General features: G+C 41.4%; 1 protein-coding gene across 4 annotated transcripts in view; it reads left to right on the top strand.

Moving 5' to 3' along the window:
• Nucleotides 1-26,278, top strand: part of PDSS2 (decaprenyl diphosphate synthase subunit 2) — a 202,436-nt gene that overhangs the window by 116,840 nt on the left and 59,318 nt on the right. For all 4 annotated transcript variants that reach the window (XM_075597559.1, XM_075597558.1, XM_075597556.1 and 1 more), the window contains one exon: nt 14,076-14,274. In XM_075597559.1, coding sequence (XP_075453674.1) covers nt 14,076-14,274 — 199 coding nt within the window. The remainder of the gene's footprint in view (nt 1-14,075; nt 14,275-26,278) is intronic.

Raw genomic sequence — 26,278 nt, 5'->3', positions numbered from 1 at the left:
ACCCATCGCAGAATTCTAAGATTGTAATCATTGCACATAGCCCTTCTGCTCAAAAACTTCCCCTTTTAGGTCTGTGCTACCCCAAGAATGTTTATATTGCTGCTTTCACATGCTTTATATAACTCTGAAAGCTCCCTGATTCAAATGCACATTTTGACAGTATCTCTGAAACTGGAGCATGGGTTATGTCTACCACTTGAATGGAATAAATGCAGCATCTTCTTTCTGACTCCGAGGAAAGCTATCCTGTGCAAATGTTAGTTCAAAGCTATCTACCTGTACATGTATTTGTCTTTTTACCTTACTTTGTGGCGATCTTCTAGTATCAATGATGGCATTTTCTATCCGTTCATTAAAAGCTTATTAAGTGAAGTAATGGGACAGTCGCAGTTCTGCCTGAATAGCTGGGCCATGGAGGTGAAGCTGATCTCCTCTGGATATTGATGTTTGCCTTCAACTGAGGAAATGAGCCATCACCTGAATTAGCTGCTCCTTTCAATGCTTAGCACCAGGGACTCCCATTTGTACTGGTATCTGCACCACAGAGAACACAATCTGAGCCTAATGCTAGAGCAGAGGGGTTCTCATTGGTATTCATGACTGGTAACCCGTCTTCATCTGCCCAGAGCAAGTCTTTTTAATGTTCATCAGCTGTCCATCTGATGTACGAAACTGAGATGGAGACCCTCTCTAAAGGATGCCGTGCCAATGACAACGCGCATATCAGGATGCCATATATGTTTTGTCCTTAGAATTTGTTTTTAGATTTTGCAAACTGTGTATTTTCACAGTTTAATTAGCTAGAGTAAATGAACTACTGCTTTTTCATTACAATACCTGAAATAAATTACTTCCCGGCCACCCATCCTTTCTTATAGTGGTAAACTAAATGTAACAATGCCCCAATAACGTAATATCCATGCTGTAACCTTATCACCAATATTTGTTACTAACCCAGAGTGAAGCATCCTGCTATGATTTTGCTTCTGCAAAATTTAGCACCACTGCTGTGTGTTTGGTATTTGTAATGAATGATGCACATGATGTTTTATTTGTGAGATGCCATACCTCGTGGATTGCAGTAAGTGCATAATAAAGCAGTCTGCATCTGATTCAGTTCTATGCTTCTAATAAAATGAAAAGTGAACATATAATATAAGATGTGAACAAAAATATAAGTGTCTGTGCTGACACAAACCAAGTGATTTAGACTGATTAATACATAGGGTATCAGTGAAGTTCTGGTTGGAAAACCGGGCATCAAAATAAGGGACATATACTATACACCTTATCTCAAGGTTTCATTTAGAGAGAGTCTGCTGCTATTCAAATGAGATGGCTCGGCATCTCGAAAAGCTAAAAGAACCAGAAAAAGGACTAGCGCACGACTCTCGGAGTGTAGAATTTAAAAACATATATTGCATACTGGTAGAAAAGGTGAGTATCACACGTACAAAATGGCAGTTCTTTAAAAAATTTCATGTAACATATGACATGGGTTACCGCAACACCGTGCGAACACCGTCTCCACACACACCACAGATGATCCCCGCTGGCAGTTTATAGTCTGGGCGACGACAGGGCAGATGAATGGGAGGCCTTTCCGATCAATGCGTCCACAGTCCCGGAAAATCCAACAGGGACGCGACGGATCAGGGATAGTAACCGATTTCAGATTGCTCAGCAGGTTCACCCAATCCGAGAATTTTTTATTTTTTTTACATAATTTTTGGAGATGACAAAATCTGAGCTGTTGAAGCTTCCTTTATATGTAATACTAAAAAAAAATGGAAAGGCGCAGTCCCTGCTAGGATCAATTTCACAGTGCCATGTAGTTGACTGAGAACCTAGATAATAAACATGCTGTATTAAAGTCATTCTAAATACATTTGTAAACGTTCACATTTTTTTGTTAATTGCTTTGTAGAACGTGTACTTTTTCCTACTGCCCTTTGATAAGACTGTCAGACCTCCAAGATGTGTTCCTTGTTTGCAAGGTAATTATGGAGCCATCATAAGTCAAATAGGCTGATATGCATGAACCCTTGCTCCCATGAAAATGCTAAGCATATACAGCATACAAATAAGTAAAACTGTTACCGTAAGGGTGATTTAATCTTTCTAAGGAAGCCAAAAGCACGATAAGTACATTATTCACCTGATATTTTGAATAGCCCTCTTAAAGACAGCATTGTCTGGTGCAGGCTTTTAAATATTCAAGATCAATGTACAGCCAATAAAAATATCACTTGTGCGCACATTAACATGTCTCAGACAGGTCTGCACCCGTGCCTTTTACCATTATCTCCTAGCATACAGCGCTTCCACTGCAGCTAGGGATTCTGGGAACTGGCATGCAAATGAGCACACAGTTTACAGACCAAAAGACCAATTTACAAATCTGCACTGGGTGGACCTCTAATCTGTGGGTAGGCAACAACCATACTGACAATGGCAGTGCCATATAGAAGAAACATTATAGATATATTGTCTGTACGTAGTCCCATATACACCACATCTTAAGTGCCAGTCACAGCAGCCCCTTACCTACAGTGGTGCTCGCAAGTGGATGCCTAAAATGCAAATCCTATATATGATGTGTCCTATAAAAATGGGATGGTGTCGCCTCGTACCTCCTGCTGTAGTTAATTTGAGCAGAAATAGAGCTATTTTGCTAATCCCTGCCTGCAGTTATATAAATCCCTCTTGAAGATACTTTGGAAGTATGGCACTCTGAGGACTATTATTTGCAAAGGATTAGCTAAACGATGAAAAGTTGGAGTTGATGTTGTAAAACTACTTGTGAGGACATTCGTATGTCAGACAGGTCTGCAATCCTGTTTTTCCCCATTATCGCTTGGCATACACTGCTTCCACTGCACTTCCACTGAGACCCAAAAGATCAAAACAGGTTTACTGGCTATGCACCTCTTTTTACCCAGGCTGTGCTGAAAAGCTGTGTAATGCGGTAGGCATAAGTTTATAGGGGTCCATGTTAAAGAGGATAAGAAGTACAGAGTGACGCACTGTGCTCATTTGCATGTCATTACCCAGAATCCCAGGCTGCATTGGAAGCATTGTTTGCTAAGAGATAATGGGGAAAGACAGGGTTCCAGACCTGTCTGAGACATGCAAATGTACAACAAGTGGTATTTTTATTTGTTTTTTTTTTTATCCACCATAACTCTTTTAATATCTGGTTAAAATGACTTACATATTGCAAAAAAGGGATGTGGTTTCAAAAGACCTTAATAGATTTGAAGCTCTGCCACATCATTTGCTTTCTATGTTCTAAAAAGTAAAGCTTTTATCCAAATTATTATTACTGTATTAAGGTACAAATTGCCAAACGTGTTTTTGTTGTTGTGGAATATAGGGAAATCAAACTGAGCATTATACATTGAGTTCTAATGTGTGAAAAATAACAAATAAAGAATAAAAATAATTTTTTTAGGGGGATTGAAATTGCTACTTTTATATAATGTAATCACTGTGTTGGAGATTTATACAAATCAGTATGTCGAACATCCTTGCATCTACTTTACAATGTTGTCTCCACAGTGAGTTGCAATTACTGGCTGATTTTCCAAATATAACATTATGCAACATTAATAAGTCACAATTTCTTTGACTTTTTTCCCCCTGGTAAATTAAATCATACCTTAAAATAAGTTAAGACCTGTGCATTGGGGTGATGTGTTTGTTTGGCAAATTGATAATCTTGAGTACGAGTGTGAATTATGTTGAACTTGAACCCCAACAAGTCATTTGTCCAGCTGAATCCCTAAAGTTATGGCAAAACGCTGCATTTCCTTCTTGGCCAATTCCGGTTGCTTGACCAGAGTAGTTTCCTGCCTCGGCTAATGCTTGATGCTCTTTGCTTATGAGCAGGAAGGGCTTGAGGGGGCTTACGACTCCATACACCGTTTAGACTCTGAGCCACTTCAAAGGGTCGGACATTTATGGTCACGGAGAGAAGGGCTTTGCAAATATTTCCTTGGAAAGTGGCTTTAAAGTATAGGTGCAAGACTCCGAGTGAGATGTCGGATGTAATGAAAGGGAATGGGATGAAGTGGTCAAGTGGTAGAGTGGAAGACGGAACAATACTGTATTAGAGGTAGCTGCTGAGCTGATATATATAGTAAGCACATAGAGTCGCCGCTATGTGAGAAGCAAGTATAGGCAGTGTTGATGTTTTCAGCCTCACTGTTGTATTAGATATTACAATTGCAGAATGGGTGATCGGTTCGTACTTGGGTGCATTAGTAAAATGAGTGTTGCTTGTGATGTGAAGTGTTGTTGCACAAGACGAACCCCCATATATTGGAGTTCATTTTCTTTCAGAAGGTTGTTTGACTTGTTTTTTTTTTTTGGATTGGATGTCATGTTGTGTAACATCAGTTTAACGCTAAAATAAACTTGGACATATAGCAGCCTCTCCCCGGTCCAGTATTTGTGACAAAGACAGGGGTTTTTATTAATGAGCACTTCACTGCTATGCTAGTAAACAAAGGAGAAGGCACATTTTACAGCATAGAAGAGGAATATACTTACAAAATACCAGAGGATTGGAAAACGTGTATTTTAGAAGAAGGCTTTAGTATAACAATATAAGGGAAAGTGTAAAGAAGAGAAGTGTGAACATTTTTTTTCAAGCCCAACTATAAGTAGACACGAATTATCTCTAGACACAGGTAAGGCCACTCAAAAGTGCAATCCCTTACACTCTAAAAATAAGTAAATACATTTATTTCCATTACCTGTTGCAGACCATACCAGAGCTTCTTTTATCTAACCCAGGGAGAAAGAGTCTAGACATCCATGCTACGTGGGATAGAATAACAAGATCTATTGTAATCAGAAGATCTCAAAAGTTTGTCTTATAATAGCAATTGTTGGTCCATATAAAAAAAGTTATCACCTAATGCTGACGTACTCATTCTATTCAGAAGAACCCTTCATTTCAGCCTGATGATGTCACTGTCCTCACTTCGTAGGTAGAGCCAATAAACCATTAGGATGAACCAAGCTGCGGGTTTCCGGAAGACAGAATAGCAACTGCAGTGGGGCACTGACATAGTGATAATCCTGGAAAATAAAATGAGAATTTTGTAAGATTTTTTTTACTAATGGTACTGATAGTTAGTCACTCATTTATGGTTAGGTTCATATTGATCGTGGTGGTGGGATGTACTGTTAACCTTTACAGTACGTGTCTCATCTTCTGGGAACAGCGCAATGATTGGCACATACACGTAGGGCAGCAGAAGCTGATTACAGCTCCGTCACCGCATTCCTGTCGTCAGGGTGAGGCGCGACGATTGGATTGCTACTCTAAGTGATCACATGATCCTGGAGCCTTGGGCTGTGGGCATTTCACCAGCAAAAGGGTAAGGGCAGTGCGAACAAAGCTTTCTAAATATAGGCAGTTACATTGGTCTCCCTCTTTAACGCTGGGTGAAAGCGTAAGGATCCCTGGATGTCCTTCTCTTCCACAACCAACAACATGAGTTTTGTGTTGATGCCAAGCTGCACGCTTTTAAAACCAAACAATAGAATGCTGAAGAATAGCCTCTTTGTTACTGTCTGATATTGTAACAGTTTAAAGATCCTGCCCTCTCATCCTTATGGGAAACCTCATCTGATATTAGGCATTTAGGCCCATATTTACTAAGCAGTGCCTTCCAGAGCTGGAAGACACCTTATGGGGCGTAGTGGAATGGCAGCCAGGTTTATCTCTTCAAGTTGGGTCTTAAATCACAGGAAAATAAGGAAATCCATAAGAAAAACTTATGCTAAGTTAACTTGAATCTCATTGACAGAATTGAAACAACCGAGATTTAATTCAAACTGTAGCTGTACTTTGGGGGACCTGAATCCCGCAATCTGGTTACATCACAAATAACATTTGTAGCCATTTGTTTATAATGCTGCTGTCATTTGTGATTCTATGGCAAAGTTGGGCTCAGTTCTGAGACTCGCCAATCCATATTTACTGTGTGAAATAATAAACACCTAAGTTTGATTAAATGACCTTGCTCCATTCATAGCCACTTAGTAGCTGAAGTCAGTGTTTTAGCAACTACAGTAGTTTGTACTGACTAAGTAATCCTGCTAATGCAGTACTTTCTTGATTAATTGCTCTATTAAGGGATATGCATTTATATTGAGAATTCACAACTACTCATAACTCATCACTTAAAAATTAAGTGCCCCCATGTTATCCATAAGACAACCACTGGGTGTTTTTTTTTTTTTTTTTTTTTTTTACTGGAGTTAAATGATTATAAATTGTTGATATTATGAGTTGTTAGATTTAGTTTACGTTTTATTCACAATAGGATCTATTCAGCATAAATTCTTGCTAGCTACACTTTTCTGATTTATGCTGATATTTATTGCACCGTTTGAGTTTCAATATTTAAAAACAAACTAATGTCTTACTCGGTGAGCATCCCAACACCTGCATGAGTTACTTCTATTTCACTGAATGACTTTTCCCTCATCTTTCTTTTATTATGCCTAGTTCCATACTATTAAACTATATTTCACACCTGGAGAGAAGCATGCACATAGGGATCCCAGATACATGATTTCATTTGCATATCAAAGGGAGGGGGGAATGCCCCTTTTTAACAGGGACTCTGGGTAGAGTGTACCTGATCATATAAGGGCTGTTGTATAGTGGCTGCGTGCGCTACACCGTGCGCGCGTGCGGCACTTATAATTGGCTGAGGTTAGTCAGCCCTTCTATACAAGGGACGCGCACAGCAGTGAGCGTGCATCCGGCCGACAGCGGGGAAGACGGGGAATAGAATGATTTCGCGCCGCTACCGGCGCTGAAACATATGTATATATATACTGTATGTGCAGTGTTCGACAAACCTATACATCTGCACGCCCCGGGCGAGTGGATTTAACACCGTAGCAAGCTCCTATTGGCCCAAGCAGAACACGTGTTTTTTTTTTTTAAATTTTTCCCTGCTCGCGCTGGAGGAAAAAAAAATAAAAAAGCCGGAGGCGCGTTCATGTTGCTGCAGGAGCTTACCCCGCCTCCGGCTCTCTGAGCACGTTTCTCCTCCCCGTAGCAGCCAGAGAGTGCCTCCGCAGGCCCCCGCATACCTCCCAATGGCCCCCACATACCTCCCAATGGCCCCCGCATACCTCCCAATGGCCCCCGCTTACCCCCGCAGGCCCCCGCATATCCCCAATGGCCCCCACATATCTAATTGTAGTATAATGTAATACAATAAATAAACTTATGTCAAAAACTAATGTTGTTCTTACTAGGAATTTATTAAATATATTTTATTTTATTTTTTTAAAGCGGGTTGGGGGCGGGACTAGGGCGGGGTTGGGGGCGGGACTATGGCGGGGTTGGGGGCGGGACTAGGTGGCGAGTAGATTTTTTGTTAGGCGAGTAGATTTTTGGGTGATTTGTCGACCACGGTATATGTGTATGTGTATGCATACATATGTATGTATGTATGTAGGTGTGTGTCTGCACACTGTTAATAAATATTGTATTTTTTACCAATGTGTTTTTTTTTTAAATAAATAATAAATTATATACATACACATACATACACAAACACACAGTACCTTCTCAGCTCACAGCATACACACAAAAAGCATGCGGGACGCGCACGCATGGCCGCACACTATATAACAAGCCTTATTGTCTTACAGTGCAGCCTAGAACGTATCTCCCCTCTTACTTCTGTTCTTAGACACGTCTAACATTCTGGGCGTTTTACAGAGGTAAAAATAATATTTCTCTGAACTTTAAAAATGCCCGTCCTGTCAACATCTTTTAAAACGAGGTTGTTTCTCAGTCCTGATCACTGCAACTTTATCATTATTGCACAACCATTTACTTAATAAGTTAAGAGCCCCAAATAAAAGCATTTTAATATACATGCTATGCAAGTAATTGTCCTGCTGTACGCATCTAGGTTTCAGGGCCTAAAATGGTAAAGTTATTAATATGCTATAATTAAAGTTCTGCAAGATCCAGCTTTTTAATTTCCCTTCAATTCCAATGATTGTTTCCAATTGGGAGTATGGGAGTAGGCAGAGGAAAAGCTTCAAACACATTTCCTGTTACATAGCATGGTAAATACAGTCAGTATCGCAAAGGGCCATTGAGGTACAACAGCAAAATATTCAATCAAATGCATTTGTGCAATAGTAAAATGTTACATTTCACAAGTAAGGCCGAGTTCAGGGTGGGTGCTGCGGCCGTGAGCTTCCGTGCGCGCCTCCCCCGCGCGCTCCTGCAGCCAAGCGATCTGTGCCTTGGCTGCAGGAGTTGGTTTGCGGGTGGCGTGGCGGAGGCGTGGCGAACGTGTCACGGAGCTGGTTCGCTGAACCCGCTCACGTGACGCGACTGCAGCCCCAAAAATCATTTTGGGTTGTAGCGGCAAAAAGTCTCAGCGTCAACGCTGTACTTTGCCGCCGGTGGAGTTTTCAGTTGGAAAACTCCCACCGAACAACCTGAAATTGCGAAGAAAGTGCGCGCGCACGAAAGCGCAGCATCCACCCTGAACTCGGCCTAAGAGACAGAGTTCAGATACATTTCTCGGCATTCTTTCAAAAATAAATAAATGACGTTGTTTCTATGCTAGTAGTAGTAAAGACAATATGCATATGGATTTCCTGAGCAGACTAAATACAGGGCTGAAATGCACCTGCTATCACTATGGCTAATTACTTTAATACATATGGTTAAACATACATATACACTGGCGACACACTTTATTCGAGCTCGGCTAGTCCCACGAATTCGGGTATACCCGGGTGTATTGAGGTTTGTGACTGTTTTCTGCCCGAGTGCATTGAGGTATTTTCAGGCAGGGATTGAAGCATTTTATTCCCGCTGGCTGCAATACTGCACAGTATATATATATATACTGCATTACAATTCATGAATTTATGCCATCTGGTAGACACGCGAAGCATTGCAGCCTATTAAATCCTAATCATTATCATTTAACAGATCAGCCGCCCGTCAGCCAGGCATGAACCCAGGCTGGGAAGGCAAACGCAACGGGGCTTGTCAGAGGTGAGGAGCGGCTCATTCCAGGTATCTGCCAGGTACATACTGGGTATTTGCTCGAATAAAGTGTGTCGGTGCAGTATACGTATCATGCTTCTAAAAATATGAATCATTTATCAACATCATTCAATATTATGAGAAGCATGATTTCACCTGATGTGTGCCTCAGGTACAGTGGCACAGGCTATTCTCTGTAATATTATCACAGTAGTCATTTTTGTATGAATTCTATCATTCGTGCAAATAAGACATTTAAAAGTTTTGTGAATGTCTTAACTCAGTGTTAAGTATGTTAATGACATTTTATTGTCTTGCATAAGTGGAATAAGGCACCTCGGTGAGTAGTTTATGGCTTGTACAGAACACGTCCCAGAGGCCCCAGTACTTATTACACACAGAGGCACGCTGTTTTAATCAAGAAATGAGTGGCTGCTCTTGTTTTCCTGCCCTGAGAGTTAGTCATCACACGCAATTGTTATAGGGCACAGTAAAATAATTAGGGATTTAAGACAACAGTATGTAGTGTATCTTGTGCAGCCTAATGTCCTTGTGAAACACAGCGCTTGACCGTGCATGGAGTCATCTGTGTAGAGCACATTTTTGGTTATATATGCGGCTTAAAGCAGCAACACGACTTTCCCCCTCTTTTTTCCCCTCCTTTTTTTTTCTTATTTGTATATGTAAAGCATGTTACAATATATAATTCTACTTTCTTACCTAACCTGGCAATCGTTTGGTGCTCCTGTTATAAATCTGTAAAAATTCTGATTGTGTGCCTAACATACTGTAATGGCTGCTTCAGTCGGTGTAACTCAGCAGCTACTATTTATCCTTATATTACTAAGGTAACATTCTGTGGGTTACAATTTACAGCTCAAACTGCTGGGAACATTGGCAACAAATGCTCACAAACAGGAAAGTGTTGCAAAGATCTTGCACTGCTTGGGAGGTGGGTTAAATTTTGGTCTAGTACGTTTGGCCAGTTGGCCACGACCAAATCGCCACCAGTGCTCCAGCTCTAGGAGAACTTGCCGCCTGTCACCTCGCCGTCATCTGCTATTTTGAAATTTCCTCTGAGGATCTCCATGGGCGCAGGGCACATCTCCCCATCCGCCGCCGCTCCCCAGCATTTGTGATTTGGATCTCCCCATCCGCCGCCGCTCCCCAGCATTTGTGATTTGGATCTCCCCATCCGCCGCCGCTCCCCAGCATTTGTGATTTGGATCTCCCCATCCGCCGCCGCTCCCCAGCATTTGTGATTTGGATCTCCCCATCCGCCGTCGCTCCCCAGCATTTGTGAGAACGCCCGTGTGTGAGCCCAGCCAGGATAGATTTGTATATTTCCCGATGTGCCCTGCGGCTGCTGGGGAGATCCGAATAAATGTGGGCGGAATGGCTAGGAAGATGAGTCAGAGGACATTTAAAAATGTCGGGTGGTGGCGAGGTGACCGGCAGCGAGGCAACCGCGAGTTGTCCTGGCGGCGGAGCACCGGTGGCGATTTGGATGCGGCCAGACCTCCCAGTCTGGCTAAAACCTGCTAGAGAAATAAAAGGGCGCTTTAAAACTAATACATGTAATTGAGTTGAATAACAATTTAAAAAAAATATATAAAATAAAAAACAGTCGCAATTATCTACTACTACTACTACAGAACTGATTTATTGAGGGGAAAAAAATATACAGTTAGGTCCAGAAATAATTGGACACTGATACAAGTTTTGTTAATTCGGCTGTGTACCAAAATAAATTCAAGTTACAGTAAAATAATGAATATGGGATTAAAGTGCACTCTATCAGCTTTAATTTGAGGGTATTCACATCCAAATTGGAGAACGGGTTTAGGAATTACATCTCTTTTATATGTAGCCCCCTCTTTTTCAGGGGACCAAAAGTAATTGATCAATTGACTCAAAAGCTGTTTCATGGACAGGTGTGGGCTATTCCTTCGTTATTTCATCATCAATTAAGCAGGTAAAAGGTCTGGAGTTGAGTCCAGGTGTGGCATTCGCATTTGGAAGCTGTTGCTGTGAACCCACAACATGCGGTCAAAGGAGCTCTCAATGTAAGTGAAACAGGGCATCCTTAGGCTGCAAAAAAAAACAAAACCCACCAGAGAGATAGCAGGAACATTAGGAGTGGCCAAATCAACCGTTTGGTACATTCTGAGAAAAAAAGAACGCACTGGTGAGCTCTGCAACACAAAAAGGCCTGGACGTCCACAGAAGACAACAGTGGTGGATGATCGTAGGATCCTTTCCATGGTAAAGAAAAACCCCTTCACAACATCCAGCCAAGTGAAGAACACTCTCCAGGAGGTAGGCATATCATTATCCAATAGTGAGCACACTGAGAGCAGCTACTTACCTTCAGAGAACACGCTTCGAGGTTCCAGCTGATTACCACCTGACGATGCCGTGTGTGAGATTGATTCTGCTGCCTTCGGAGTTCGGTGCCTGGTAACACATGTCACAGTACATGATATGCCTGTTTGTTTTATTCTGATGTACGCAGATATATTACCTTACCTAATACAACATTTTTATTGAACTTACTTCACAATATGCGTTGTGTGCTGTTTTTTCTTGTGTCTCACTATTCTATAGGGGTGCTGAGCCACTCTAATACTAGCAGCAGCAGACGCCTTCTTCACCCAGTAGAGGTTGTTATTTTTTATTTATCACAGAGGTATATTGTCCAATGTGTGGCTAATTGTTTTACACTTTACATAGTTTTATTTAGTAGCGCACATCATTATCCAAGTCTACCATAAAGAGAAGACTTGACGAGAGCAAATACAGAGGGTTCACCACAAGGTGCAAACCATTCATAAGCCTTAAGAATAGGAAGGCCAGATTAGACTTTGTCAAACAATATCTAAAAAAGCCAGCCCAGTTCTGGGACAGCATTCTTTGGACAGATGAAATTAAGATCAACCTGTACCAGAATGATGGGAAGAAAATGATGGAGAAGGCTTGGAATGGCTCATGATCCATCATCTGTAAAACACGGTGGAGGCAGTGTGATGGCATGGGCATGCATGGCTTACAATGGCACTGGGTCACTAGTGTTTATTGATGATGTGACGGAAGACAGAAGCAGCCGGATGAATTCTGAAGTGTATAGGGATATATTGTCTGCTCAGATTCAGCCAAATTCAGTGAAGTTGATTGGACGGCACTTCACTTTACAGATGGACAATGACCCAAAACATATAGCGAAAGCAACCCAGGAGTTTTTAAGGCAAAGAAGTGGAATATTCTGCAATGGCCGAGTCAATCACCTGATCTCAACCCGATCAAGCATGCATTTCACTTGCTGAAGACAAAACTTAAGGCAGAAAGACCCACGAACAAACAACAACTGAAGACAGCTGCAGTAAAGGCCTGGCAAAGCATCACAAAGGAGGAAACCCAGCGTTTGGTGATGTCCATGCGTTCCAGACTTCAAGCAGTCATTGCCTGCAAAGGATTCTCAACAAAGTATTAATAATGAACATTTTATTTATGATTGTGTTAATTTGTCCAATTACATTTGAGCCCCTGAAATAAGGGGACTGTGTATGAAAATGGTTGCAATTCCTAAACGTTTCATACGATATTTTTGTTCAACCCCTTGAATTAAAGCTTAAAGTCTGCACTTCTATTGCATCTCAGTTGTTTAATTTCAAATCCATTGTGGTGGTGTACAGAGCCAAAATTATAAAAACTGTGTAAGTGTCCAATTATTTCCGGACCTAACTGTAAAAGGTTTCACGAAAAGCATTATATTTTACAAAAACTTGTAAAGAAACTGCAAGCTGGCACGAATTCGGTCCCGGATGCCTTCTGCAATAATGATAAAGGCCAAATTTGAGGGCTACAGAACAAGCACATAGGCACTATGAACTCCCTGACAGTGTAATTGTACTTTACCGTGCACTTTTTATTTATTTTTAAGTCTGTGACTGCGCGTGCTTGTATTTAGATGAAGAAGATACAGTTTTACATGCCTTTTCCTAGATATATTCAGTATCACAGAGATGATTTATGAGCAGTTCACAAGTTTGTAACCTGGGCCTCACTTTCGGTGTAATGCACATCGTTTATTCTCCCCAATTGAGAGACCTTACAGGATCTCTGAATTTCTCTTATGCTGCTTTGGATGTTGGTGCAATTTGATTTACCTTGGGAATGTTAATGGATACGGAAGGAAAGCTGAAAAGTTATGCCTAGAGCATACTACACATCCCTGATAGTAGTTTTATGTACGGTGGTTCAAGGGGAGAGCACTTTAAAATACATCGTGGTGAGCACAATTTCTTTTTGGATAAATCGGTGGGGAGCACAATTTCACATTTCGGATGGGATTGATCCTTATTCTAGAAAACAATATACATTTTGGAGTCTGTTTAGGTTTTTTTGGCTGATTGTGCTGTCGATTTGGAAATGTGTTTCACTTGCAATCAACAAGTGTATTGTGAAATGTATTTCATTTACACAGGATTACATGTTATTACATTTGTATTCATAAAATAAATGTCATTTTTAATTATCAAGTAGACTTGCTATAACTAACATTTAACAAAAGTAAAAAAAATATCAACACACATCCATCTAAATCCCAAACCTTCTTACTCTTGAATACAATTAGGAGATAAGAAACGGTTAATTATATATGTATTTTTAGCTTTTTTTTACAGCATTAAGTAAGAAAGTTGGCAATCTAAATGGATATGTGCTGTTATTTTTTTACTTTTCCTCTTATAGACACAATTGACATTACTTCGTATTGGGTGAGCTCACCAAACTAATGTTTTACTGAACATTTTAATTGTAGAATTTCCAAGTACCATTCAAGTTATCTTTATTTTTAAATGGTTTTTAATTGCCTAATAAAACATAGGGGTGACGTGCAAAATATGTTGTGTAAATACTGTGATTTAGAATATGCACAATAATATCTTGGTGTACTTTAGTGTTAATAATCAAATGTAAATTGATGTCCCTAACATTTTCTATATATTTTTTTTTTTTAAAGCCAGAGGAATTTGGCTGAAATTACAGAACTGATCCACACTGCTTTCCTAGTGCATCGTGGGATTGTGAACATCGGAGAGCTGAAGACGTGTGATGGTCCCATTAAGGACATGCAGTTTGGAAATAAAATGGCTATTCTGGGTGGAGACTTCCTTTTGGCAAATGCTTGCACAGCGCTAGCTCATTTGCAGAACACAAAGGTAAACACTGTGCTTTAGTCTGTTGCCCTTAGACTGTTGTAAACATTCATAAAGCAGGAAATGACAAGATATACCATTCCCATGCTCCAGAAGAGAAAACACATTGTTTTTATTTAGAACTAATCAATATTTTACTGCAACATGGACACTCAAAATAGACTATTATATTGGTTCTTTCAGTATTTATTTAATACAGTCTCTTATTTTACTTGATGATCTGCATGTTTTGGTAAATGTAAATGTCACATGTATGAAAATGAATAGGTTAGGTGAGACAAGTGGTTATTATCTACAGTCAACTCCTATGTTTCTATGGTATTACAGCCATGAGAGTTATGTTGTGGAACCAACAGGACGTGACAAATGTAACAAAAATGCGACTTTTTAACAACTCAATACGCACAATTTTACTGTATGGCTCAGAAACATGGACACTACTCAAAAGCGATATGAACCTACTCGAACGATTCCAAATAAGATGTCTACGTAACATACTCCATATTACGCTACGAGACCGATGGAAAAATGAAGATGTACGGTTAGCCTGTCAAAAGCAATCCACAATCGACCAGTACATTAAGCGACAAAGACTTAGGTGGTTTGGCCACGTCTGCCATATGGACATCACCAGATTACCACACCAGTGCCTGAACACCACACGACCCATAGGCTGGAAAGTGGACCAAAATGCTCCAAAGAAAACGTGGTCGAATCAGGTGGCGCAATATCTCAAACCACTCCACTTCACAGTAGCCAAAGCCCAAAAAGCCGCCCTAAATCAAGATCAATGGTGCGGAATCACTAGAGACATATAGAACATCCTGCCACTGGCCTACACAACGCATCGCTCCTTACCTTATAAAAGATGAAGCAATGTTGTTCACAGAGTATATACCATAGAGTTATATTTTTGATATGCTTCACTGAAATGATATGTGCTGTTTTAAGATGACCCAATAGGTTTACATTACAAAAGGTCTGTGTATATATATATATATATATATATATATATATATATATATATACAGTGCTCGACAAATCTATACATTTGCACGCCCCGGGCGAGTGGATTTAACATCGTGGCGAGCTCCTATTGGCCCAAGCAGCACACGTGTACTAGGTGGCGAGTAGCTTTTTTGGTGATTTGTCGACCACTGTATGTATATATATATGTATATGTATATGTATATATATATATATATATAAATATATATATATATATATATATATATGCAAATACAACTGTATGCTCATCTGCATGTCTTAGGCAGGTCTGCAACCCCGCCTTTCCCCATTATCACCCAGCATACAGCACTTCCACTGCAGCAAGGGATTCTGGGAAATGACATGCAAATGAGCACACAGTGTCACTTTTTGCCTCAAAAACCATTTTTAACATGGTTCCCTATAGGCTTAAGCTTGCTGCATGGTCACAGCTTTGAGCACAGCCAGAATCCCTTGCTGCAGTGGAAGTGCTGTATGCTGGGTGATAATGGGGAAAGGCGGGGTTGCAGACCTGCCTAAGACATGCAGATGAGCATACAGTTGTATTTGCATATTTACTTTCCTGTGGAGGGTTTTTGTCACTTTTTTTACTCACCATAACTTAACTCAGTATTATGGTATGTATATATATATATATATATATATATATATATATATATATATATATATATATATATATATATATATATATATATATATACAGTGTTCGACAAACCTATACATTTGCTCGCCCCGAGCGAGTGGATTTAACATCGTGGCGAGCTCCTATTGGCCCAAGCAGCACACGTTTGATACTAGGTGGCGAGTAGATTTTTTTGTGTGGCGAATAGATTTTTTGGTGATTTGTCAACCACTGTATATATATATATATATATATACATACAGTGGTCGACAAATCACATATATATATATATATATATATATATATATATATATATATATATATATATATATAGTCATGTGAAACAGAAAGTACACCCTCTTTGAATTCCATGGTTTTACATATCAGGACATAATAACAGTCATCTGTTCCTTAAAATTAGGTAAATACAACCTCAGATGAACAACAACACATGACATATTACACCGTGTCATGATTTAACAAAACGGGGGAAGCCTCGCTAACTCCTCCAACAGCTGCGCCGCTTACAGCTAGTCAGGATCAGGGGGCTCCACCCCTCACTCTGGACTGCAAGGAGTTTGCTTTTATCTATAAAAATGCTGGGTTCACAAAAACACAACAATGCGTATCAAAAATATGAGAAAGTATACTTAACAGAGAAAGAGGTGCACACAGAGGTACAGGGAACACCAAACCAGTTCAGTGTGTGTATATAGTATTATTTGTTCATTTTAATTTGCTATTGGTTTTCCCTGATACTTTGTGTACTACAGTAATTACTATGTACTGATGTACACATTCTTTGCTGCATATTGACTGTGCCTGTAATTCACGTCTATGATACATTGTGTTTAGTGATGCATACATGTTTGGCGCCCCATGCTCACTTGTCCCTAGTCGTCCACGAGTAAAAATCTTTCTTTTATTTGTCTTTTCCTGACTTGATGCTTTTTTTGCCTAATTGTGTTTTGTTATAACTTTTAAAGGTAATTAGGGTCCCTTTTAATTCTCATTGCACCATTACTGTAGCTGACACATCTGTCTTTCTTTGATTAAGGTTGTGCTATCTGATCGCTCTATTTTTATCAATACCATATAGAAGCAGGGAGATGACAAATTCCACTCCTCTCTCTTTTAAATAATCATGCTTCACTGTAAAGATTCTCCCAAATCTACTGCTTAGAGCAGGGGTGCACAAACTTTTGGTGCTGCGCCCCCCTGCCTGCTCTCCCCCAGTGCTTGTGCCCCCCCCCCTACCTTTGTGCCCGCATCAAATGACGCCATGGGGTATGTGATGTCACGTCACATGACCCCGTGGCATTGCCTGAAGCCAGCTGAATCAAGGTAAGTGACTTACATAGGGCTCGCGTGGTCACCTGGCATTTCATTTAAATGTTTTGGGGAAGAGCGTGGGGCCTCTGTAACCGCCACGCGCCCCCCAGTTTGCACACCCCTGGCTTAGAGAATATATAGGTTTAAGTAACCCCAACACACAGACCTTATCCTGCTCTGCCAAGTGACATTTGTGTCAGTATATTGTGTTTGGAATGTATCTCTGCTGCACAATAGCCCATGGCCATTAGCAAAGAGTAGTATATTTCAACCGAACGGGGATTTTCTTGGTTGTTGCGCTTTGGCTTCTTGGGAAGAGGTGATGGGGTTGCCATTAACATTTCATGAATGGCTCTAATGATTATGATTTTTTTTTTTAACCTTAATTCGTTAATGAAAAACTTTAGACTGCTATGAGTAGTCCTTCTCCAGAGAAGCAGGCAATGGCCAAAGCATGGAACCTTTACATAGCAAAACTTTCCCCTTAAGTATAGGACTCCAACCGGAAAGTTTCAGCTGGGATTAATAACAGTCACTTGTTAGTATTTTAATATATTCAGTGGGAACACTTTTACATATGCAGGTTCAAACATTTGGTTGGGAGGGTGAAGAAATGAAATTGCTTTGTTTATTTATTTTTGTGTTTCCTCCTGCCCTCTAGCTGAGACCACCAGCTGAGATGGTAATTGCACAGGAAATGTTACTAGTAGAGAAATCTGTTGTCTAGGCCTAGGAGAAGCCCATCAGATCATTTCACATCTTGTTTGCTGATGCTGCAAGGCAAACGTGAACCAGAAATGTAGATATTTAACCGTTCAAGATCAGCAGCGGCTGTATTTTTTAATGAAAGGGTTTACTGTTATTAAAGTTTTATACTGCAATTATCAGTCTAGTTCGCTTATGCAACTACCTTTCCTGGTGGACAAATGGTTATTTAGCCAACCTAGCCATAATGAAGCTGGAAGGAGATAAGAGCGCATGCAATAGTGTAGAAACAAAATTGGTATGCAAACAGTGGTAAGCTCACATTTCAGTAAACTCCATGGCAATGCAGACATTCAACGTTTTCTGTCCCCTCGAGTTGCGCTGCCGTGGAGGACGGCAGAACTAGGGATCTGAGTCTTTGCCTTCTGAATGGCCATGTGTCTGCAACGGAACTGACTAAGGTTATAGTTAGCTGTTGAATCCTTACGCGTTTCGCGGTGTAAAAATTGCTTCATCAGGGAAAGTGCCCGACGTCAGTTGAGTGTAAAAGGTAGTGGCCAATCGGAAGGCACACGTGGTAATGCCGAACACCCCAGCGTTCTGGTTCTGGAAACCTCCATGGCAGCACAACGTGAATGAACACTTTCAATGCTGGACTTACTGAAATGTGAGTGCATTTCTGTTTCTATACCAATTTTCTTTACTAACACTCTCTACACCATTGGGGGCGCACCCAGTTATACTTTAAAGAGGAAGATTGGGAAACTGTAGTACAGAGCTGCACCGGATTGTTCCTCCATCCTGGAGCGACTTTTGAACCCACCATCGACTGTCCCCAATGAAATTGGACTCTGCTTTCATCAATTTTACAATATGTACTAACAAAAAAGAAAAAAGTGAGAAGCGCAGACAGTGGGGGTTGTGATTAAACTAAAATTCTTTAATGCATAAGCTAGTCCCAGGAAAAAACCCTCTAGGACAACAATGTGAGATCAATACATAAATAGTGATTTAAAAATAGTGCTAATGGAATGGATATGCGGTACCACTTAATCAGTCTCCAGAGGATTGAAAACGGGTGTTACCCGATAGATAGTCTTAGTCCTGTAGATAGTGCACTGCCCGGGCAGGTATTGGTGAAGAGGGGTACCCCAGGGTTGAGACAATGTTGGAAAAGCTCACCCTTTGGATATTGCAGATCCTTGACGGTCCTGCTGTCCCTCAGATCACGGAAACCGCTCCGGTGCACACAGCATGGATGTGCTGTAACTTGCGATACCACGCAGCCCTCCGGGTGTCCGGGTCTGATGTCACTTCCGGCTGTGACGCACAGACCCTTCCCGGTAGTCTCTGGGCTCCGTCTTTCAGCGCTCCACCTCCTGATGGTAAACAGTGACCATACAGACAGCGCGGCGAGTGGTATTAGCCGCTTCCTTCAAACGCACTGTTTAGCAAGCAAACACTCTATTTGCTCCTCCTCCTACGCGTTTCACCAAAAGGCTTCGTCAGCCAAACACTCATTTGCACCGGACTGGTTCATGTCACATGACTTTTTTTTTTTTTTTTTTTGCCTTTTATTTTGCTCCAGTGCCCATATTCAAATTAAACGACCCATTCGGCGCTTTTTTACTTTTTTGTTTTTTTCTTGTTACAATATGTACTACTGGTATTTTGAAGATTAATTTAATTGTTTTGCACTTTACAGCTCTCTTTTTCACCATTTTTATCAGTATTCCATTTTTATTCTTTTACTTATCGAAGAACCAACAAATATGTCATCTTCTATCTTTAAACAATGCACATTTTTATCACTTTTTATCTTTGGAGCATTCCTTGTTTTGTTATTTTTATAACCGTAATAAAAATGCAAAGGGGAAAACATATTTGCTTGCCATTTAAAAAAAAAACTGTGTGCCGAGCACGCGCATTTTAAGTGAAACTTCTTTGTGTTTTGTCACAGAAATTGTATTTGTGATGGTGATGTTTTTAATTAAAAATCAAAACAGAATTTCAGTGCCAAAATGCAAAGAAGTTTGGCTTAGAACGTGCGTACGCGGCACACATGCCCGGTTTTACCTATTTGCACGTCTACATGTATATGTATAGTAACTGTGAATTCCTTGTGTGCGTGTGTGTGCGCCTCAGTGTGTGTGCGCCTCAGTTTGTGCGCTTCTCTGTGTGCGCGCCTCTGTGTGCGCGCGCCTCTGTGTGTGTGCGTGTCTGTGTGTGCGCGTCTCTGTGTGTGTGTGTGTGTGCGTCTCTGTGTGTGTGTGCGTCTCTGTGTGTGTGTGCGTCTCTGTGTGTGTGTGTGCGTCTCTGTGTGTGTGCGTCTCTGTGTGTGTGTGGGTCTCTGTGTCCCTGTGTGTGCTGCACCTGTACGTGTGGTGTGTGCGCGCTGCACAGGCGGCTGCTGTGCAGGCGCGCCCGGCTGCCGCCTTCTGTGCAGGTGCACTCGGACGCAGCACCTACTGCGCAGGCGCGCCCCACTGCACCTTCAATGCAGGCGCCCCCCACAGCGCCTACTGCACAGGTGCGCCTGGACGCAGCACCTACTGCGCAGGCAGGAGGAAATGGAAAAGAAGGGGCAGGCATTTAGATACTTTAAGTCAGAAGGGCATCATATCAGAATTATAAGGAATGTAATAAAAGTTGCAAAAGGGCAATCAAATTAGCAAAAATGGATAATGAAAAAAGGATTGCAATAGAAAGTAAGATCAACCCTAAAAAGTTCTTTACCTTAATAACAAAAAAATGAGAAAAGAAAATATAGGACCCTTTCAGTGTGAGATGGACAGGCAGATTATTGGAGATAAGGATAAAGCAGAGATATTAACCAAATTCTTTGTTTCTGTGTTTACAAGGGAAGAATCAATTTCAATAATAGTGCCGCAGGAGGAAGCCACAACCTCCATATTAATGAACAATTGGTTAACTGAGGAATTTCATAGGCGGCTTGATAAAATTAAAGTAAATAAGGCATCTGGCCCCGCTGGCATACATCCAAGAGTGCTTAAGGAGTTAAGTTCAGTAATAGCCAAACCATTACATTTAATATTTAAGGACTCCATTTCCACAGGCTCAGTACCACAAGATTGGCGTAAAGCAGATGTGGTGCATATATTTAAAAAGGGAGCTAGATCATAACCCTGGAATTACAGACCTGTAAGCCTGACTTCAATAGTGGGGAAGCTACTTGAAGGTTTAATACGGAGTAATATTCAGGAATACCTAATGGAAAACAAAATTATTAGTAAAAGTCAGCATGGATTTATGAAGGATAGGTCATGCCAAACTAACCTCATTAGTTTCTTTGAGGAGATAAGTAGGAATTTATACCAGGGTAATGCAGTTGATGTGGTCTACTTAGATTTTGCAAAGGCTTTTGATACGGTTCCACACGAGGTTAGTGTACAAAATAAAGCTAATTGGACTCGGAAAAAATATTTGCACCTGAATTGAAAACTGGTTGAAGGATAGACAACAAAGAGTTGTCATAAATTGAACTTTTTCAGGTTAGGCTAAAGTTGTGAGTGGAGTAACTCAGGGATCGTTACTGGAACCCCTGCTTTTTAACTTGTTTATTAATGACCTTGAGATGCAAGGGGGGGGATGTGAGATGCAAGGGGGGGATGTGAGATGCAAGGGAGGGGGAGAGGGTGAGGTGCGGGGGGGAGTGGATGATGTGTGAGGTGCAGGGGGGGAGAGGGTGATGTGTGAGGTGCTAGGGGGGAGAGGGTGATGTGGGAGGTGCTGGGGGGGAGAGAGCGAGATGCGGGGGGTGAGAGGGTGAGATGCAGGGGGGGGGACAGTGTTAGGTGCGGGGGGACAGTGTTAGGTGCGGTGGGAGAGTATGAGGTGCAGGGGGAGAGGGTGATGTGTGAAGTACAACAAATAACGAAGTATTTAAAAAACGAATGTTATTAATTTTTATTAGGAATTTATTCAATGGTTTTTTTAAGTGGGGGCGGGGCTAAGGGTTGGGCTAGGTGGTAAGTAGCTTTTTTCGTTGGGCGAGTAGCTTTGTGGGTAGTTTGTCAAGCCCTGATGTTAACTATATACAAATATATTTGGAGACAGTACAAGGAGCTTTCAAAAGAACTATTCTTCCCGAGGGCAGTACAAACGACATGGGGTCACCCGTAAAGGTTGGAGGAAAGGAGATTTCACCAGCAACAAAGGAAAGGGTTCTTTACAGTAAGGGCAGTTAAAATGTGGAATTGATTACCCATCTAGACTGTGATGGCAGATACAATAAATATGTTCAAAAAAAGATTGGACATCTTTTTAGAACAAAAAGGTTGGATATACCAAATAAGTATACATGGGAAGATGTTGATCCAGGGAGTCATCTGATTTGCCAATTCTTGGTGTCAGGAAGGAAATTATTTTTCACCGTAGGAGATATAATTGTATGATATTTCACTGGGGTTTTTTGTTTGCCTTCGTCTGGATCGAATATACTGTAAGTACGGATATAGGATAAAGTACATGTCGTCTAAATTTAGCACAGGTTGAACTTGATGGACGTACAGTACGTCTTTCTTTCAACCTCATCTACTATGTAACTATGTAACCTTATCTTTTATTCACGGTCTGTTGGGAATGTTTCACCTATTAATGGCAGCCCTGTATGGGGTTTCAATAAAGGAATTTAGTCATATAAAAATCTTTGATCCCTATCAGCATCAAACATCTTTACAACAAGGGTAAGAGAGACCTTGTCCAAACTGTTTGTGTCGGCGCATGCCACAGATATCTGTGTATATATAATATTTGTTTACTATATATACGCTGTACATAATATTTGCAGGCACAAGGAGTGTCTGCCCTGAAGAGCTTACAATCTAAGTGTCAGTGACATGGAGTGACTTATCCAAGATCACAAAGGGAGAGGCGATTCAGACCATGATCACCTGCTTCAAATGCAGTGACATTACCACTGAGCTACTCTCCCCGGCCCCTATTCTTACCTCTATGAGGAGTGTGTGACATGTTCTGATTTATTCAATCTGAATTACCTGACCCCTCAGGAGAAATAAATTAAACAAAAAACAGAATGTTCAGCGACTTTTGCTCAAACTAATTTTTTTATAATGATTGTACCTGTGAGTAATATTTTCAGTGTGTGTATGTATGTATATATGTGTGTATATATATTTGTATATGTGTATATGTGTATATATATATATATATATATATATATGTATACAGTATATATGTATATATATGTATGTATATATATATATATATATATATATATATATATATATATATGTGTGTATGTATATATATATATATATGTATATATATATATATATATATTTATATTTATTTATTAAAAAACCAGGGCACTTACAAAACAAAAAATGAAATAAGGGTAAAAGAATGGTGCATACAGTCCAGAAAGTGCAAAAAAGCAAAACAGGATGTCCTGTGTTCAAAACTGTGAGATTTATTAGCTCAGTGTTTATATTTTTATATATTTTATTTGCAAGATTGTTTGCCAAACACACCACAATATCAATATAACATGAGTGTTGTTTCTCCCATCCATTATTGTCTGCTTTATGGGAGTTCGAGTCCTGTTTTCTAGCATTGTATTACTAACAAGCTTGTGCTTTGTACTACAGTCTTGCACTGAAGTCTCTACGATGCATTCCTCTCAGTACTACTCTTGGGACTGGCAATTAGTTGTGGATATCCAGAGTCATAATGAAAAGCAAAGCTATATTATAATTGCCAGTGGTGAAATTAGCAAAGTCAATTATTTCCCCCCAGGCTTTTTACTGTAGATATTAGAGGGATAAAAAGTAATTGCCTTCGGTAGCTCTTTGGTTTTTAAATACAACAAATAACAAGTTCATAATTCTTCTAATTACTCTGCTTTCCCTGCACTCTGGCATGGTAAACATTTAATCCAAAATTCACTACTGTACACTATCTAATAATATATTAGAAATAATGTAACAATAAAGCATTATATTTTGATGGATTAACTTAACTTTATACCTAAAATGTAGCCAACCTTTATGCAAGACGGAAATCTGTTAAAAGTTCATCTACTGTACATCAGTGGTTTTTAAACCTTTTTTCTCTCGAAGGCACCACCCTAATCACAGTGCTCAGTTGCTAAGGCTGTGCTCATAGTGCCTTGCGACGGCGACACGACGTCGCTCCAAAACAAATCCATTGACTCCATCGCAAGCGCTTATAGTAAGCGCAACGGCGCGACTAAAAATTTGGAAGCCGGGTAAATTTGATTTTTAGAGAGTCGCAACATGTGACTGTCTCTAAATCAATCAATTTGCGTTGCCCACCCCCTTTAGTGACGTCACTGGCCTTGTCGCCAGCAGCTTCGTAAAAATCAAATTGCAGCTTTCGCGGGTGGCGTTATCAGTCTCGTCGCCGTCGCCAGCACTTTAAGCACGGCATAAGGCACCCCTACAGACAGTCACAGGAGGCACACCCAACAAGACAGAACAAATACACACTCACAACAGGATAGAACAAATACACATACACACAACAGGACAGAACAAATACACACAAACACACACAACAGAACAGAACAAATACACACATACACACACAACAGAACAGAACAAATACACACACAACAGGATAGAACAAATACACACACACACAACAGGACAGAATAAATACACACACAACAGGATAGAACAAATACACACACACACACAACAGGATAGAACAAATACACACACAACAGGATAGAACAAATACACACACACACACACAAATACACACACACAACAGGACAGAACAAATACACACACATACGCACATACACACACACACACAACAGGACAGAACAAATACACACACACACACACAACAGGACAGAACAAATACACACACACACACACACACACACACACACACACACACACACACACACACACACACACACACACCAGGACAGAACAAATACACACACATACACACACACAACAAACAGGACAGAACAATTAAACACACACACAACAGGACAGAACAAATATACACACATACACACAACAGGACAGAACAAACACACACACACCAGAACAGAGACACATAGGCACACTCAGGGTGCGCAAACTTTCATCTGCGCCTCCCTGTCTGCTCTCCCCTTTGTTCGTGCCACTTCCCCCCTGTACCTTTTCTGTGTTGTTTTCTGACGTTGCGGCATAATTTGATGTTGTATTGCCATTGTAATGCGTCGGCAGAAGCCGCCGGAGACCAGGGATATACAGAGGCCTCACGCGCTCCCCCGGCCTTTAATTAAAATGTTGTGGGGAAGACGCGGGGCCTCTAAGCGCTGCGTCCCCCCCCAGAAAATGTTGCACCCCACAGTTTGTGCACCCCTGGCCTATCCCCTGTCCTTCCCATGCTGCTTTCTCCTCCCCTGCTTGGTCACACACCCAATAGCATCTCTGTGTTAATTGTACCTAGCTGTGTACAAAACATGACATATTAACCTAAAAAGTCATGTTAATTGTTGTCTATGGATTAATTACTCTCCACCTTCTATGCCTTAGAGATATTAATGTTATTGATAGGTTTTTTTGCACATGTAACTTCAGTGATCATACTTAATTAGAGTTGCCAGGTGTCCAGTTTGGAACCGGACAGCCTGGTATTTTGCCCCTGCATCTGGTATAAAATGAAAGGTAGTACCAGACCTGTATGTGTCCGGTATTACCTCTCTCCGAACGCAGGGTGGATGCGGGGGGGGCGGGGCCGGTCACAGCAGTGGCCGCCGGCCCTGGCTCTCCCCCGCTGCAGGCTTCTCCCTCACTGTCTGTCCCACACGGAGGTGTCTGCTGCTGACGCGCGCCGGGTCTCTCTGACGTCACCGACGGAAGTCAGCTGGGCTGGGCTTCTGTTGCGCGCTGGCGTGATAGGGAGGACCGGCGCACGTGACGTCAGCATCAGACACCTTGGCGTGGGACAGACAGTGAGGGAGAAGCCTGCTGCGGGGGAGAGCCGGGGCCGGCGATAATTACTGTGACCTGCTGCCGCCTTCCCCCCTTGGCAGCCAACACTCCCCCACCCACCACCCGTCCCCCTACAGCCACCGCCCCACATCATCCCGCAGCCACCGCTCACCCATCCCGCAGCCACCGGCCCACCCTAAGCCACCAGCCCCCCATCCTGCAGCTACCGACCCCCCACAAGCCACCGGCCCACCTGTATCCACCGCCCCCCCCACCATCCCGTAGCCACTGACACCCCCATCCCGCAGCCACTGCCCCCCCGCAGCAACCGGCCCACCCTAAGCCACTGACCCACCATCCCCAAGGTAAGTCGAATTTTTATATGTATTGGGGGAGGGGG

Source organism: Ascaphus truei, chromosome 4 (genome assembly GCF_040206685.1).
Source record: "Ascaphus truei isolate aAscTru1 chromosome 4, aAscTru1.hap1, whole genome shotgun sequence".
Lineage (NCBI taxonomy): Eukaryota > Metazoa > Chordata > Amphibia > Anura > Ascaphidae > Ascaphus > Ascaphus truei.
Note: the sequence above shows the minus strand (reverse complement) of the source record. Positions and strands in the feature narration are given on the sequence as shown.